The sequence below is a fragment of the Acanthisitta chloris genome, unplaced genomic scaffold (genome assembly GCF_000695815.1).
Source record: "Acanthisitta chloris isolate BGI_N310 unplaced genomic scaffold, ASM69581v1 scaffold31620, whole genome shotgun sequence".
Lineage (NCBI taxonomy): Eukaryota > Metazoa > Chordata > Aves > Passeriformes > Acanthisittidae > Acanthisitta > Acanthisitta chloris.
The window spans coordinates 2,397-19,424 of NW_008652739.1; the positions used below are offsets into that span (position 1 = coordinate 2,397).

The 17,028-nt window shown below is 39.9% G+C and overlaps 1 protein-coding gene across 1 annotated transcript; it reads left to right on the forward strand.

The window, feature by feature from the left end:
* Positions 1-243: 243 nt before the first annotated feature.
* UBXN2A (UBX domain protein 2A) lies at positions 244-13,712 on the forward strand. Its single transcript, XM_009078352.1, has 6 exons — positions 244-284; positions 1,709-1,844; positions 3,652-3,761; positions 5,335-5,475; positions 10,380-10,544; positions 13,343-13,712. Exons 1-6 carry the CDS (start codon positions 244-246, stop codon positions 13,629-13,631), a joined length of 882 nt encoding a protein of 293 aa, XP_009076600.1. The 3' UTR covers positions 13,632-13,712.
* The last annotated feature ends 3,316 nt before the right edge of the window (positions 13,713-17,028 follow it).

The following is a 17,028-nucleotide window of genomic DNA, read 5'->3' on the forward strand; positions in this document are numbered from 1 at the left end:
GTAACCTTGGTTCTGAACGTCTGGAACAGACACATGGTTCATGTGTCATTAAATTAGAAACTGCAGGAAAACAAAGAACCATCTGGAGACTTGGTGGGGGGGAGCTTGAGGTTTCTGGTTAAATGTATTACCAACACAGGAAAAATACAGAAGGAGTGTTTCATTTACAAAAGGAGGGAAAGTGCTGTATGTTTTGTTTGGTTTTTAAACAATCTTCTTTTCATAATTAGGGGAAGAACCAGAATGAAAGACATGGACAATATCAAAACTGTAAAGAAAGAATGGTAGGTGCCAGTTTCCCCTTCCCATTTTTCCTCTCCCTTTCCCACTGCTGTTTGTGTCCTGTCATGACTTTTCTAACTTTATGTTAAATTCCAAAATTTAATATTTTGTCTGCACCCACCTGTTCCACATATCCTGGGGGTTTCAAAACAATTCTATTGTTTTGCTGAAAGATTTTTCACGTACTTGAAATGTTTCCTAGGTGTAAGAAGCTGTGTAAATATTTTTATTTAAAATAGTAAGTCAGCCCTATGAATTGCTAACTCACTATGCAGCTCTACATCTGATATGGAGGTGTTTGGTTTTCCAGTTCTTTTTCTCAGGTAAAGCACAGTGAATACCTGCATTCATACTTCAAGTTTCTTTGTTTTATTAGCAAACTAAAATGGGTATAGCATACTTTTGAAATTTCTTCTTTAATGTTGTTGTGTTTTTCTTTTGTTTTAAGATGTTAATCTGTAGCATAGATGCACTGCAAACAATTCCTTTTTATGCTAATGTATCTAATTACTATTCAAGCAAGCATTGCTGCTCTTGAATTCAGTGCAGCGTTTTATGTAAAACTGGATATTTTTTCAAGAGCTGGAATTTTTCATTTCTGAGATGCTTAAAATAGACTTTTCTGAATCTCCAATAGGAATAACTCTTGCAATGTTTACCAAAAGCTGCATAATCCTCTTACTATGCAAAGAACCTATACCGCAGGATAATCATTCATTCAGGTTGCATATTTCTGCATTTTGATTGGGGAAAATTTATCAGAAACAGCTGTCACATATACCATGTTCTATAAAAAGATGTGGTTGATGTATCTTTTTTTAATACTCTGGCAGTCTCCACAATGTTGAAGGCTTCTATTGCATCCTTCAGTACACTCTGGTGGTGTTGAGTCACTTGAGTTTCTCTAATGTACTTTCCAAAAGAGTAAGGGTGGTTCTGGGATAGGGCTGGGAGTGGGGAAGTTCACATAGGGGTGGGGAAGTAAATCCTAGGGCAATTTTCTTGTTTGTATTTGTTAAAACTTACGGCAAAGGAACCCGAGCCTATATAATGGAAATGCTTTAAAGAAGACCGTTCATTGGTGTGCACTTAAATGTCTGATGGTTTGAATTAGAAGTATGAATCATCTAACTTGGATTCTTTGCTCTGGTACCAAGTTTAGAAGCTTTGCGTAGATTAATTCACCTTTTCTATTGTCATTCTTTAACTTGTGCTTCTGAAGTGCAAATAGTAGCAGTTAAGAGATTCATAAGAAGTTATAGAAAAGGCACAGTGCAAAGCTGACCTCATGTTTTATAACAGCCAGGTAAGTTTGGTGCAGGGCAGTGTACCTTTTACACCTCTTGGTACTGAGCCTCAGGGGTACCTCCTTGTCTTCTAGCGTGTCCTCTGAGGAGTCATTTTTATTTACGTCTTTGTTCTGCAGGGTGTGTAAATCGGGAACAGATGATCAGATCTTGAATGGTACAGAACAAAACTGTGACTACTTTGTAGATAACCTTTTTGAAGAAGCTCAGAAGGTTGGTGCTATGTGTGTGCCCCCAACTACAGTCAAGAACCAGGTAGGCAGTGAAGAAACAATACTCATATTTAACATAACAGCACTCAAGGAGTACTCTGGAAAAGAGATGCAAGAAGTCCATCAGTCTTATCCCATACATCTGGAAATAAATGAACACTGAATTCAGAGAGCTGCAGGAACAGCCCTCATCTCTCATTCAGCCAGGCCTGAGCTGCTGTGCTTCTGCCTCTTACTAATTTATAGTGTGTTTGGTGTCCTTCTAGAACTGGTGCTGCCATTGGCTAATGCACTTCTGCTGTATTAGTAAGGAGAGTGAGGTGAGCAGGAGTTCCAAGGGATGACAACTACTGTTACATAAGAAGTTATTTAAAGAGTCTCAGCATTTTTTATGCAGAGGCATAGCCCAGATATTTTTCATTTCCTCTTATTCATATAATTATAGTAGTGGTGGGATGTTCAGTATGGGTTTGTATCTCAGTGAATCAGTCCTTTTCATGGATTTCTGTTACTCACCAAAGACTGGTAAGGGGAGGAAGAAAAGGCTATGTAAAACAAAGATGTCAAGAAGAAATTTGGAGTAGGCATTGCTGGAAATTACATTCATGGATCCCTGACTGAGCCTGGAAGAAAAGCAGTCAGGAGCAGTATCTTAAATTGCAGTTTTGGAATAGTGTTCTATGGCATTACTTGTCTCAATGCTGAAATGGGAGGTTGGTGTGGAATAATTAGTCCAAGTTAAATTTGCATACTGTCTCACTGTAGAGGATCCTTCCCATAATTAGAATTCCTTCCATATGCATTGATGCCATGAGACAGAAGAGTTTTTGAAGGGATCTAATCTTGCTGAGTGCTTTATATTTTTTGACAGATTACCCAGCTAAAAGAGAAGGAATTTTACTCAGCAGTTTGCACATGTTGTTTATTTATTTAGCAATCACCTAAGTCAAACTGAAAAAAGGGAAAAAAGAGATAAAATTGTCAGGTACTATCAAGACTAGTTCAAACTAATTTCCATCTGAGGTGGGTTCTGTATTTGTATATGCTTCATATTCTCACCTGTGGCCAAGCATCTGTCAAGACAATGTTATTTCAGGGATCAGACCTGGATGATCAAATGTTTCCTTAAATGGCACAATGCATAAATATGAAAATGCAATCCCAGATATATCTACGTTACAGTTGGAGAGATTTCAGTAAACAGTGTGAAGGCTACGAGTTGGAGTAGTAGATGATCTCTGTCAAATTTAATGGATTACTGAGATTTTATTTTTCCATTCCCCTAACACCAAGGTTTTGAATATACTCAGGAATTCCAGGATAGCATAAATGTGTGACTGTCTGAAAGTAAATTTTCTGATACTTCATTTCCTGAGTGAAAGGCTTCTGCGTTTATTGTCTGAATGCCTTACTTTGAGAAAATCATCCTGAATGATCAGAACAAATCCCCTAATAAATCCCCAGCTGGACTATTCTGGCAGTTGGTGTTCCAACACCAGGCATGTGTGCTCTCAAATTAGCTCTTGAAGAGTCGCAGCTGGCTGGGATTGTCCACCTCTCTTTTTTTCTTTATTTTTTTTTCTTTTTTATTTTCCTGCTGCATTTAAAGTGTTTTCTGAAAGCAAAATGATTGCGGGAAGGTTTATTTCTCACCCTAATTGACACAACGCACTTTAAAATGTTCTTTACCCCTTGCAGTTGCTGTGCCTGTTGGCACGGGGCCAACACAGATTACAGTGATCTCAGTATTTTTAGTCCATGCAGTGGATGATTTATCATCACAGGGTACTGTGGGTATACCAAGCTGCATTTACATCAGCGTTATAATGAAAATTGCACTTACTTTATAGGTTGATGTAATCATTAAACTTTGGAAAAATGGGTTTACAGTAAACGATGGTGAACTTAGGAGCTACACTGATGTTGCAAACCAGCAGTTCTTGGACTCCATTAAAAAGGGGTAAGCAAGTTTTGTGTTCTTAATCAGCTTCAGTTAATGTGCTTTGGGTAGCACTTAGCTTATGCTCTAAATTTTTTACATAGCTGCTTGGCTTTGCTGCACTGCAGTGTCCCTGTAGGAGCACAGGCTGCTGCCTGCCTCGTTCCTGCAGTGCTAATGGCTGTTGGAACATCAACAGGTGTAATACAGCTTTCAGTGGCAGTAGTTGTACAGTTGCTGATGAACAGATAAAAGGCAGTGTTGGTGGGGGGGCACAGCAGGTGCAGACTGAAATAAAGAATAAATCAGTGCCCAATAAGAGCTGCTGATCAAATGGTATTTTGACTAATGAACTTCATAAATGCTCAACCACTTGTGCATTGTTTTATGGTCTTTTTCTTCTTGTTGATGGAAAGCCTTAAATGGGCACAGATGATCTGTGTAACATCAGGAAACTCTGATCAGTCTTAAATCTCTGACATTTTTCCTAGTACAAACTTGCTCTTTCGGTCATTTTGTGTGTATATAGCAATCTTGTCATTACCTCCATGTCAAAAGCTCACACTGATGTCTTCCAGTGTTTGCAGTGCTGCTTTAAAGAAGCAATTTGACCCTACAAACTAGTGTGATTTTGAGCCTTTAATTTGTTTCCTTAGCCCATATAAATGGGGAAGATAATGTAATTTTATGGATAATATAATTTAATGACTCCTTCTCGAATATGTGAAATTACTAAGGCATTGTATTTTTGTCTTTTCTATATTTTGCTAGCCCATCAAAATAATAATTTTACACTTTCTCCTCTATGGCTGTCACCTGTGTTAGTTGTAATAGCAATTAACTGCACTGTTTAAAGCCCTTTGTGTTCTTTGTGTGCATGCATCAAAAGTTTGCCACCTTTCTGCTGCTGTTTGCCTGTGAAGATGCTAATTGTGAGATGGTTTCTGCATAATCATTGATGGTAGACAAGCACTTAGTACAGCCCCTGTGCCAGCTGAGCCCCACCACCCGAAACTGTACTGTCTGCATCAGAGCTCATAGACAAAGGCATTGATGTGTTCTGCTTAATGCAATTAAAACATTACCAAGGTGATGCTACTGCACTAAAGAGTATGGCTGTTAGTGATGATGTAATTTGTAAAAGCTGAGATCTGCATTTATTTGTAATTAAACACATTGTGTCTACACTCAGGTCTTTAAAACTCAATTGTCTTTTTCCCTCTTGTTTTACTATGGGGATAAAATAATTCAGCCTTTTTGCAGCAATGTATGGCAATACTGAACTTCCTGCATATCCTGTGCTTTACAGTGGTAACTGCTGAGTAAACTTGAACATCATTCAACAAGCTTGCATAAGGGTGTCTTTTAAATTATTATAATTGTTCCATTTCTACTTAATTTGCAGTGCAGGAACTTGGAGTTGTTTGAATGTTAAGCACTTAACATAACTCTTAGTAAATACTTGTGAAGTTTGTTGGGTTTTTTTAAAGCATCATCCTTGAAAGGCTAAATATAGACTAGGTAGTAATCATTAATCTATTTTGTATACTGACAACAGTATAGTACTTCTTTTTGACTTTTTTTTTGTCTTAAGGGAACTGCCTTTTGAGCTACGAAAGGTTTTTGATAAGGAAGAGGTCGACGTGAAAGTGGAAGATAAAAAAGATAAGGTGTATTTGACATCGAAAAAGCCAATGTTTCATCCCTTTTCTGGACATGGTTACAGATTAGGAAGGTGAGTAGTGTCATATGATCTATGATTCAGTACCTGAAATGAACTATACCTGTAGTAAAGGATCATAATTCAGGTTGGAAGTGACCTCTGGAATTTTCTAATCTAAGCTCCTGCCCAAAGTACAGTCAGCTGTGGGGACAGATGAGATTGCTCAGACCTCGAATTGGGTCTTGAAATCATGGAAGAGTGAAAAGCTGTGCAGCCTGCTTCACTGCTGGACTGTCCTCATGGGAAAGAAATTTTTCCTTATATCCAGTCCGAATGTCTCTTGTTTGAATTTCAGTCCACCATGAAGAGCCTGGCCTCACCTCCTGATGACCTGTACACCCCGGAAGGCTGCTTTTAGGTAACCCCACCACCACCACCATCTCTTCCACAGGCTGAAAAAGCACCTCTGCTCTCAGGGTGAATGCTCCATCCTGCATCCATTTTTGTGGCTGTCCATGGAACTTGCTCCAGTATATCAACATCTTTTTCTTTTATTTAGGGCACCAAATGTGAATGCAGCATTTAGGTATGTTTGATAGGTGCTGCATGGTGGGATAATTGGCTCCCACAGTCCACTGGCCCTGTTGCTGTGTTCATACAGACAGGGCTTTTGGCTTCCTTTGTTTAAGGTCTCAATATTAGCAGAACTGTTTCCAGCTGAGAGGCTGTCACTCTTCTATTCTGTGATTTAAGAAGAAAGAAGATCTTTTAAAGCTATGTGTACAATACTTTGTCTGAGAAGGGGGGACTATGACAATCCCATAAAGGGAACTGAAGAAGTAAGAGGTTGTTTTGAATTTTCTTAAAATTGCTCAGTACTTAATCATGTATTTGTTGCAGTAAGGCATCTTGGCGTGTTACAGTGATCCTGTTCACTGCATATCTCTCTTGTGACTGGAGAGTGTCAGCCACTAATGCCAATGCTAAAACTGAGCTTGATTTACAACCAAACAGTACTGTGTTTTGGAAGGCTGTTGTAGAGGGCCAGACCAGGAGTTCATGTATTTGATCCCTGTGACTTTTGCTTACTCCAGCCAAGTTATCTGCTTCACATATCCCTGTCACGCAAGACTTAGATGCCTACAGAAGCAGACTTCAGCCTAGGGAATGGGACACATTCAGTGACCAGGAGCCTACAGGAAGCCTTCACAGGTGGGACTGCTGAGTGACTTGCTGGGTGGGATTCCTAGGCTGTGGTGGAGCCTTAGGTGAACAGCTTGTTTCAATTAAGTGGAAAGGATTTGCTGCTAAGGCCAAGTGCTTGTGCTGGGGGAAAGCGTGACCTGGGCAGGGAATGGATGAGGCAGGGGAAGAAAATAATGTGCAGAGCAAGGCTGATATCTGTAAAGGATGTGTGATTGCAGGCTGCCTCAGAGAAGTATCTTTTTTATCAGTTTCATCTGTTTCTGTAGCACAGTCCATTCAGTTGCTCCATGCTTGAGTAGACGCAGTCAATAGGGAAAACATTCCCTCGAGAGATGGTTGTGACACTGCACAACCTGCTTTTGGTAGCACTGAAATCCTGGGCAAACAAGGGTCAAGAACTTAACCTTATTTTATCTACAAGTAGACTTTTATATAGCAAAACCAAAAAGATCTTCAGTGTTTGGGTTTCTGGTGCTAACTAGTGCTAAATGGTAAGTTATTCAGTTGCTTGTTGTGCTCTGCCATGCCTACAGCAAGTAATGATCTTACTTCCCAGTAGGCAAGTTAGGTTTTGGAAACATGCTAATCTGTGAATTTTTGTTAAGTGGTCTTGTACGCTGAGACATCCTACAACTTCCTTAGCATTTCTTCTTTTTTTTTTTCCTACTCTTTCTTACTGCATTCAGTGCTATACTATTAGAGCCTTTTCTTTAAAGACAAGTAAATATTTTTGCTGATGTTGGAAACATGAACTGTAAGTACACATAGTACATAAACTAGTGCTCATTTCCTGCTGTTAATAAATGTCTGTTGCAGGTATATGCTAGTCTTGCAGCAGAAAAGCTTTGTGGAGAAACAGTAGTGCTGGCTGAGACCTGGAACAAGTTATGAGCTATAGAATTCCCTTTTCCACCGTTGCATTTGTGTGCTTAATCAGAAACGAGAGAGACAAATGACTGAACAGTTCACTTCAGCTTGTGGCCTAGCTAAACTTCTGCTTGCCAAATAAACATTTCTAATAGGCTGTACATTTTTTGCCAATGTTCCCAGGTGGAGGGATTTTTGTAATGGATGAATCATTATGAATTGGTCTGTTGACTGGCTCTTCAAAACTTTTGTTGGTGGAAAACTGGAGGAACTAGAAATAATATGTATACTGATATAGCTCAGATGAGCTCAATCCTTTCCCTTTTTGTTCTACAGGAGAAACAAATGAGACTTATCAGAATTTTTCAATACACCTTATGAGCTTGTATAACTAATGGGTAGATTGTGTTTTATCTGCCACCATTCAGATGCATTTCATAGTTTGGGATTATAACTAGATTTGCAACTGCACTTTTCTGTTGAGCTTATCAATGCGTCTTAAAGATTGCCTCAGGAGCATGTTAATTAAACTATTGACTGAAATCCCTTGTAGCAAAGTGGGCTTGCTGTATAACCTCATTAGGGTAAAGCATTGTGTGCCAAGCTGCTTAGCCATCAGACAGGGTAAGGCATGATACCTAACTCTTGGGCTTTTTCTTTTCAGAGAGTTGACAGGATGCTCTTGTCTCTTCAATCTTTAGCTTACGTCTTCTTTTGATAATCTTATAGAAGGAAGAAGCCTTTTAAAGGAGTTAAAATGCTTCAATTTCAGGCTAGTAAGAGACTTAGATTCTTGTTTTGTGGCTTTAGTCAAAGCTCCCACCGCTAGATGGCTTTATCTGTCAGTTTTACAAGAGCAAAGTTATTATATATAGACATACTTTAAATCTTGATGACTACAGATCCTCTGACTTTCTCTTGCAACTTTGCTTAATGCATTGGCTCCAGTTTCACACATACTTGTGCTATTGAAAGAATCTTCTCCAGTGACGACCACAAATTGAGATGTGACTGTGAGGGAAGTCAGTCTGAGAATGACACCAAAATCTGTATCCATGTGAGACAGTTGTCTGAGCTGCAACTGTGATCAATGTAGTTCAGTCCAGGCTAAACCAGACCCAGGCAGCTGCACACCTGACTCCCTCTGCAGCCTCTGCTGTGCTGGAGGCAGATAGCTCACACCAGCGCTGCAGCATCTGAGCTGGGAACTGAACACCACAGAGCAAGTAAACAGCAAAAGCTGATCATTACTGGACTTAAGTATGACTTGAAATTGTTTATTTGCTCTGCTCACAAGACTGTTTAATACTGTCTTGCTGGTGCCCAAGCTTTTCCTCCTGAGCTTGCAGGCAATTTGGTTTTATTTTGTATTGAGGTCAGGCATCAACAGAAGCTGAGTGCGAGATAGTGAGGAAGGTGGGTGGGTAGTAAGTCACCTGTACGTGGAATACCAAAATATTTTACAGATGTGCCTCTTGGAATCTATTGCTGCCAAGTTCTTGTGCCCCAGCTGACTTTCGTGTAATGTTAGCAGTTCTGTGCCTCCCATTTGCCTCCAGTTGCAGTGAACATCTCTTATGACTCACTTGGGAATGAGATTTCTTGATTCTAATTTTTTTGCAGAGTTTCAACGGAAGAAATAAAACGTGTCTTTACTGGCTGATAGCCTAGAAGTTAGGACAGCACTTAACCAGGCAGTGGGCAATAGGAGTTTTTGAAATACCTCAGACTAAGAACTTGAGCCCAAGACTCTAACTTTATTAGCCCAAATATACTCGGTCATTAGCTAGCTTTGTTTTAATAATAAATTGACTGTGACTTTTCTGCTTTATAATTAAACTAAGACAGGTACAAGAACATAAGGATTCGTGGCTGGGGTTTGTCTGTGAAGCAGGTGTGCAGACTGTTACTCTGTGGCCATCAGTTGCCCACTTCTCTCTCAAAGAACTGTAACTCATCCGTTTTCTGTGCAAAGAGAAAGCTGTTCTGCAAACCACTGCAAAGTGTTCGTGTAGTCAGTGACCACAGCTGAGCTCAGAGAAGAAATGATAACTCCTTAAATCACTGCTGTTGTTCTAGAAGCAAACATCTGGTTATACTCAGAGGAGCTGAGGATGTGCCTATGGGATCAGGCCCAATAATGACTTAAACAGTACATGCTGAACAAGCTTAGTCATGAAAGCACTAAGCTCTAGACATTTCTTCAGAATAAAAGTTTTTGCCAAAAATTTTTTGTTGTTTGTTTTTTAAATCCATGCACATGGACTGAGGTCCCTCTATTCTGTCATGTCATTTTATGAATCTTTGTCCCTATGGTAGGGTCAGCTGTGGAAAGTGCCTTAGAAAAAGAAACAAAATCCAAGTGCTATGTGTATCAGCCTGGATTTTTCACATTAAATCAATTTCTCTGATAGATGAGTAATTCTTCTAAGCTGAAATAGATGATGCTGGAGTCTAAATCAAGGCTAACAACATTCAGTTAAATTGAATTACTATAATCACATTATGGTGAAAATTCACTTTGAGTATGCAAATTCAATACTGAACCCCCTTAAATTTTCACCTGTGTGATTAGAGTACAAAAATGCATGAAGAATCTTCAGACTGTTTTGTTTCTTGTGTATTCATATTTAATCCTTTGATATTTCAGTTTGTTTCTACCTTATAAAAATTTTAAACCTGAGGAAACTGAAACTCTGCAGGATGTTGAAGTCTTTAAGTGAAAGTATGAGCATACAGTTAAAAAAAAGGCTGATATTTAAGTCAGTGATCCTTTATTTGTTAAAATAAGTTATCAGTGCACCCTGGTATGGGGCATAAAGCTCCAGAGCAGAGGTCTGGAGGGAGATTCAAGCTTACATGTGTACACAGAAGGCATAACCTTATATGGCTTTTCTTTTCAGTGCTACTCCACGGATAATCTCTAAAGTAAGAGATGATCATCAAGGACCTGACGACAAGAGACACCTGCCTTTAGTACCCCTGAATGATTTGGAGCCTATCACCAATGTCCAAATCTGGTTAGCTGATGGGGAAAGGATAATTCAGAAATTCAATGTTTCTCACAGGTAAGATTTATTTTAGCACCGCCATAGGTATTTGCATCTGAACTCTTTGTCTTATGTTTGTCAGCATAAGTCTCCAATTTCTGTGAATAATCTCCCTCCTCTGTTCACTTAGCACTGGGCTGCTCTTCAGCTGTATCTAGAAGACCTCCTTTCAAATTTTGAGAAATCTTTCAGCTGGCAAGAGAGGGGCATAAGAGGAATATGAACTGATGTTAATAGTCAGCTCATAACTGAGCATAAAGGAAAAATGTATTGCTCATTACCAGAGGAAATAGCTTTTAGGGTGACAGATCTGTCACAAAACAGCTACATCTGGAGCAAATGGCTTAGTAGAAAGCCTACTAGTCATTGGGCATAGACAGCACCATGGGTGGGAGCTGGAGAATGTGACTTAGAGGCAAGCCAGAGAAACCTCTGGGGAGGGCCCAGAGTCTGTGCACTGGGCAAGGGAGATTGATCCCCTGCATGTCAGCATGGACACAATAGGAGGCACCCAGTGTGCTTAATTGTTAGTAAAATTTCTGGTTTCCAAAGAGGCTTATAAATGGGAGTAATGTCAGAAGGTGTCAGCACAGCACATGTGTACAGGGGCTTTTAGAAAGTAGGATTAACTGTTTAACACTAAATTGTAGAATTACTGTCTTTAGATACCTTTCCCAAATCCATAATTTGAGAAACTACTCCAGTACTATACAGTCATGTCATATGGAAATTATATGTTGCCTGCGCTTCTCAATGAAATAGTTTAAAGGTATCACAGGTTTAATACAACCCAGCCTGCTGTCAAGATAAACTGTATATGTCTTTGTGGCTGGTCAGAAGAAAAACTCATCAGTTTTTAACGACTCTAATTTTTTCTTTGACTTGTACTAATTTGCTCAGCAGTTTTTAATGACTGTAATTTTTTCTTTGACTTGTACTAATTTATTACTGTTAGTGGCCTGAGGTATGAACTGAAACTGTTGCAATGTACTGCTGAAGGGTCAATTGCTATTTTAATTATAAATACTTCATTAAAGGGCTTGATATCTTAATTATTCCAGGTTTAAGTGTATTTAAAAGCTTTTTGTCTTCATGGTAAATAGTTTGAACAGCTGCTAAGTGCTTTTGAGAGGAAAAAACCTGTCTGAGATAAGCAGAACAACAGCCTTACTGATGTAATGCTCTTTTTGAAGTGGTTTGCAATAAATATTCCATTAGAACATATCCTCTTGGCACAAGACCAGTGTGTTTATGCTGTATACAGTATTTGTGTACAACCTAATAAGAACTAGAAGGAAATTCTTTTAGAGTACATATCTTTAAGCCTGATGATTGCAGATATAGCACTACTTTCAGTAGAGATACAGAAGACAGTCAGCTGTTTGTTAACTGAACTATAGGTGAATAACTTGTAGCACATGTATTGCAGTGTCTGAGTAAATTGATAATCTTTTTGCAGCTAGAATGTGTGTGGGCCACAGTAACTGCTACTTTAGATTTGCTTGATTTCTGATGAAAGATTGGAACAGAAGAAGGTACCATTATAATACTGCAGTGTGGGGAATCGAGACACAAGAGTGAAGCAACTAGCAGAGTAGAGCTGTAGGAACAGGACACATAGCTGTGTGTTGGATGGAGTTGTGTCCCTTCATAAGCACTTGCTAAGTTAGTGTGACCCTGGAGCATCATGTGTGGAGCCTGGAAAGCTCACTCTCTCTAAAGCAGAGGGCTGGTGGCTAATTGCCTGAGTTGCTTTAGGAACCCAGTGAACTTTGATATAGTGCATGTAGACACCTGTAAATGTCCAACCAAAAAGTTCATCCTGGTTAAGACTTTTCAGGCTCTTGACTTATAAAACCGAGCAGCGACTTTTAACTAAGGCCTGTGTGCAGGGGATTTAGATGCTGGCTATATCTGTACTGGTAAGTATGGCTAAAGCATGAAAGTTGGGTCATCTGTGCTGCTAAACTGTTAGGATGGCTTTCCCCCAAGCCAGCCAGCACTTTCTCAGTCAATATCTAGCCATGGTTCAGATGTTCTCTTGGGTCACAAACCATTCCCAGGAGACAGTAAAGCTCATGGGCTAACCTTTGCATGGAGGAGAGGAAGGATGAATTTAATAATTTGCCAGTAGCCAGAGTCTACTAGCTGGCCTCAGGACCTGAGAATGGATGTTGACACCATGTTTATTGATAAAGATGTATCTTCTTGTCTTCATTTTCTACCTAAAGTGGCCAATCCTGATCCTTCCACAGCAAAACCTCTCTCTTGCTCACTTGTCACAAGGTTCTTCACACTGTAACAGTCAGTTTGAACCTGTAATGAATTCACCACTGCACCTGCTTTGGTAGGATGAGACTATATTTAGACCTAGTTAAAGCATCATCTGCCCAGACAATTTTTTCAAGCCCGTTTTCTTTATTATTATTATGGTTCTACTACATACAGGTAGCACACACTGGGGGCATCTTTATTTTAGCTCTTGGCTACAGAACCCTCAGGTAAGAGCTCCACCAGCTGGTTAAGAAATGGTAGGTGTGTGTAACTGCTATCTGAGCCATGGGGAAGCATTTGAATGCTCGAAATAGGATACTCATCCCTATTCCCTCGGCAGTACTCTCAGAGCATGCAAACCTTAATCCTTGCCTCCCAAGTGGCTCATGCAGGTGAAGATGCCACCCCCTCTATATCCTCCAGTTCTCTGCCATCATGTGTTACGTGAAGTGATGTCTCGTTCTCATCCTGTGGTGGCTGTGTGTGTTGTGCTGTATTGGGATTGCAGTGCTCTAATGCCAAGCTTTCTTTTTTTCTCTCAGAATAAGCCATGTCAGAGACTTCATAACACAGTATCAAGGATCAGAGGGAAGTGTTCCCTTCTCGCTGGCGACTTCGCTGCCCTTTCGGGAGCTGCAAGATGAGACACTCACACTAGAGGAAGCAAAGTTGCAAAATGCTGTTGTTGTTCAGAGACTTCGGAAAACAACTGAACCTTTCAGACTCTTAGTGATACAAGCACCTGACAATGACTGTAAAACTCCTGCTACAGCTAATGGACAACTCAAGAATGAGCAAAACAATGCTATCAAAAGTACAAGATCAAATTAGCTTTTAACTGGCCAAAAACTATTATGCAGGTGGAACTAGGCAAAACCAAAAATGTAACCAGCAATACGTGGATGCCCTAACATCCTCATGCACTGTGCTCTTAGAGAGCAGAATGGGTGCTGTGCTATCATTGCTGTAATAGAAGTATTTTCAGCTAAACTGGGTGGTCAGAGCCTGGCTGTATAACGTAGCAGAGGTAACTGTACAGCAGGTCATCCTTAGCATTTCCTTAGGTAAAAAACTTCTTAAGTTATTTAATGAGTGCATTTAGGTAGAACGGTTGTCTGAGACTTAATTACTACTGATGATAGCACCTTTTAAGGAAAAATAGTATTTATTTTTACACTTTGGACTAAAGTGAAACATTTCACATTTTGGTGTTAACTACTGCAGTTTGCATTCTTCTCACAGTAACTTTTAGACAACAGATGTGCAGGGAAACTCACATTTGAACTCTTAACTTGAATATCTTCAGGATTTAACTTTTATCACAAGATCTGCAGTATAATGTTTTGTCAAGACTTTACATGGTGGTTGGTGCATGTGTGAAGGTAGAAGTGAGGTAGTCTGGTGCATACTGCATATGAAGTGCCTCAAAGTAACTGCTGAAGGAATTGTTATTACCAATGGTTGAAGTGGTTTCTGCCTCTCTTGGGCTGCTATGAGTGTCTTACAGATCAGGTGATGTTAAACTACCTAACTCATTAGGATAGAGATCCACTTTTAGCTTTGTCACACAAACTTCAGCTTTTCTGGCATTGCCATACAGGACTAGTGGCTTAGTGGGACACAGTTGATTTTGTACTGTTTATCTGCCTCTCTCCTGAACTGCCCAGCTGACTGAGACACTAATTGCATGTGGCCAAGTTTCAAATATGTTGAACATCCTTACTTGAAAACTGATGTTTTTCTCCCTCTGCCTTTGCTCCATTTCCATCCAAATCTTTTCTTTTGCTCTTCATGTACTTGAAGCATAAAATTTGTAACCAACTATTCCATGTTTTGCTAAGAAAAAAATCAACATAAAGACTAAATATTTTGTACTGTGTTCGCTAAGTAGCATGTGGGTTTGTGAACAGAACTAAAGTCTCTAGGTGAGACTTACTCCAGGACCTTTGGTGAGTGCTGACTAGTGCTGACAAATAGATGATTTTTTTGGGGTTGTACTTCTTTTGCTTGGTTAAATGAAAGATGGGTTTGGGTTTTCCTGGTTTTGCTCAAAACCGAAAATTATTTAATTGCAGTGACTTGAATTCTATCTAAATGTCATGAGACTTCAAACCAGGGGTGCACTTACTTCCTTCCCAGGAATATAAAACTGGTTTGCTTCAGCATCTCTCCTGGTGTGCTTGAGGGCAGTGAAATGGAAGTCAACTGCAGAAATATCCATTCAGTGTTATCAGAAGCAAATCTATGAAAACTATGCAGTTAACTGTTTTCAGTGCTATACACGTCATGTGCTCCTGTGTCATTTGGGTTTATGTAGCAAGTAATACAACTAAACTTTCTGTGCTCTTGCACTGACTCCTATATGAAAAGCAGGAAAAAATGTGCAGACAACTCTATTAGTATAATTGAAAAGGCAAACCACCTACAGACACAGATCCAGACCCCAGTTCTTGGAGCTTCCTGGACAATGAACTCTATTAAGCAGTGCTTTTGAATTTGTCTTAATGTAAAACTAAGCATTAGAAAACCACATGCTTGAGTGTGAGCTCAGTGGTTCTTACCTAAAAGGTGCACAAAATGTCAAAGTAGCAGTGTACTAATCCTGCATTTGCAGCACAGAAATCCAAAGAAATAAGTAGTCTAAGATTGCAGGGGGGAATGTCAAATTTTAAAGGGGGGAATGTAAAATTTTAAAGTAGGTAAATCCATTTTGCTTGTTATCTTTTGGAAAGGACCAGTAAGTATTTTGTATTTCAATGTCGATCCATGTCTGCTACCAGCATTTTAAGAGATCAGATAGTTTGGTTCTGCCTGACTATGTATTATGCTTTGCTGAAACTAGCTGTGCCTGGCTACAGCTTTGGTGTACTTGAGTGTATGTTTGCAGTTGGGAAGTGTCGTGATCTTAATTACAAAATGAGGACAAATCTTTGAGGAGGCTGAAGTGATGCTGACTGCACTAATCCCATGTTAGACTAGAAAGTGCCTTTAAAAAAAGGCAACAAACTGTGATTGGATAACTTATTTCCTAATTTGGAGAGACACTTTCGAATGAATATAGGGCTCTCGTGAATCCAATTGGTTTTGGTCAGTTTGTAAAGAGTGATTAGCTACCTGTAGTGTCTGGACAGCCTAATCTCTCACTCGGCGGGCGCTGTAGACAGCTATTGAGCTTTGGTCAAACAGTAAAACTGGCTTGATCAATGCTAGAGTTTGTGAAACACAAATGCTATCAGTTATTCATTGTTTCTTCACAAGCCTTTGCTGTTTTGAGTTAAGCTTGTGCATTAACATAACTTACAGCAAAATTGAAATAGCCAAGAAAAGAACAAAGAATGGAAATGTTTCTTGTAGGTTTTACCGTTGTAAAGAAACATGCAAATGCAGGTAACAAAGATGTAAAGTGTTACGAGGACGTTGTGTGAAGAGAAAATGAAGAACCTAAAAGTTGAATTTGCATGTTAGATGAATACCTTGTATCTAGCTTGGTATTTTGGAACAAGTGATGTATTGGGACTAAGCAGTCCACCTCTGTTTTGAAGCCAGTCTGGCCTCAGCATTTAAGGATGCTTTGGAGCCCAGAAGCTTCAGAGAGTTTTCAACAAGGCCTATTCAGACCACAATTGCAGCTTTGTGTTGAAGGTTTGGTTTTCAGAAAATTCTTTAATGTCTTGTTCTTTCAGAATTTTTGAAATTTTCTATATTCTTGTCAAATGAAGCTGCACTGGATTTGCATGTCAGTACATCATGGTGTGGGGCTGCCCAGTCCCCACAGGTGACCCTTTTGGTAGCAGAGCTCTTCAAATCAGTCAAGCCACAAAGCCCTGTGCCAATAGATTAGTCACCATCTGCCCAAGACGAGCAAGTCACCTAGTCCTCCTGTGCTTGTTGGCTTCGTTAAACCCTCTTCTCTCAGGCTGTCTCACTCTTGAAAGAATTCATACTTCAAAATGCAATTTGTATTCTTTCTCTGATGCAGAGTGTGCTTGCAAGACCACTTTCCCGTGGGCAGGGTGGTGGTGAGCTCGTTCAGCCTGGGTAAGGGTGTGGGCTCCAGGGCCCTGGGGGGCAGTGCTGTCCCCGCAGCCTGTCCGGGCTGGTGCGTGATCTCCGGCCCGTTCACAGACGACAACGTTGCTGTCCGGCTTGGTTATACGTTCGCGTAAATCGGGAAACAGCACCTTTCTTCAGAAGGAAGGAGCTGGCCCTTTCGTGCTGTGGGTGCGCA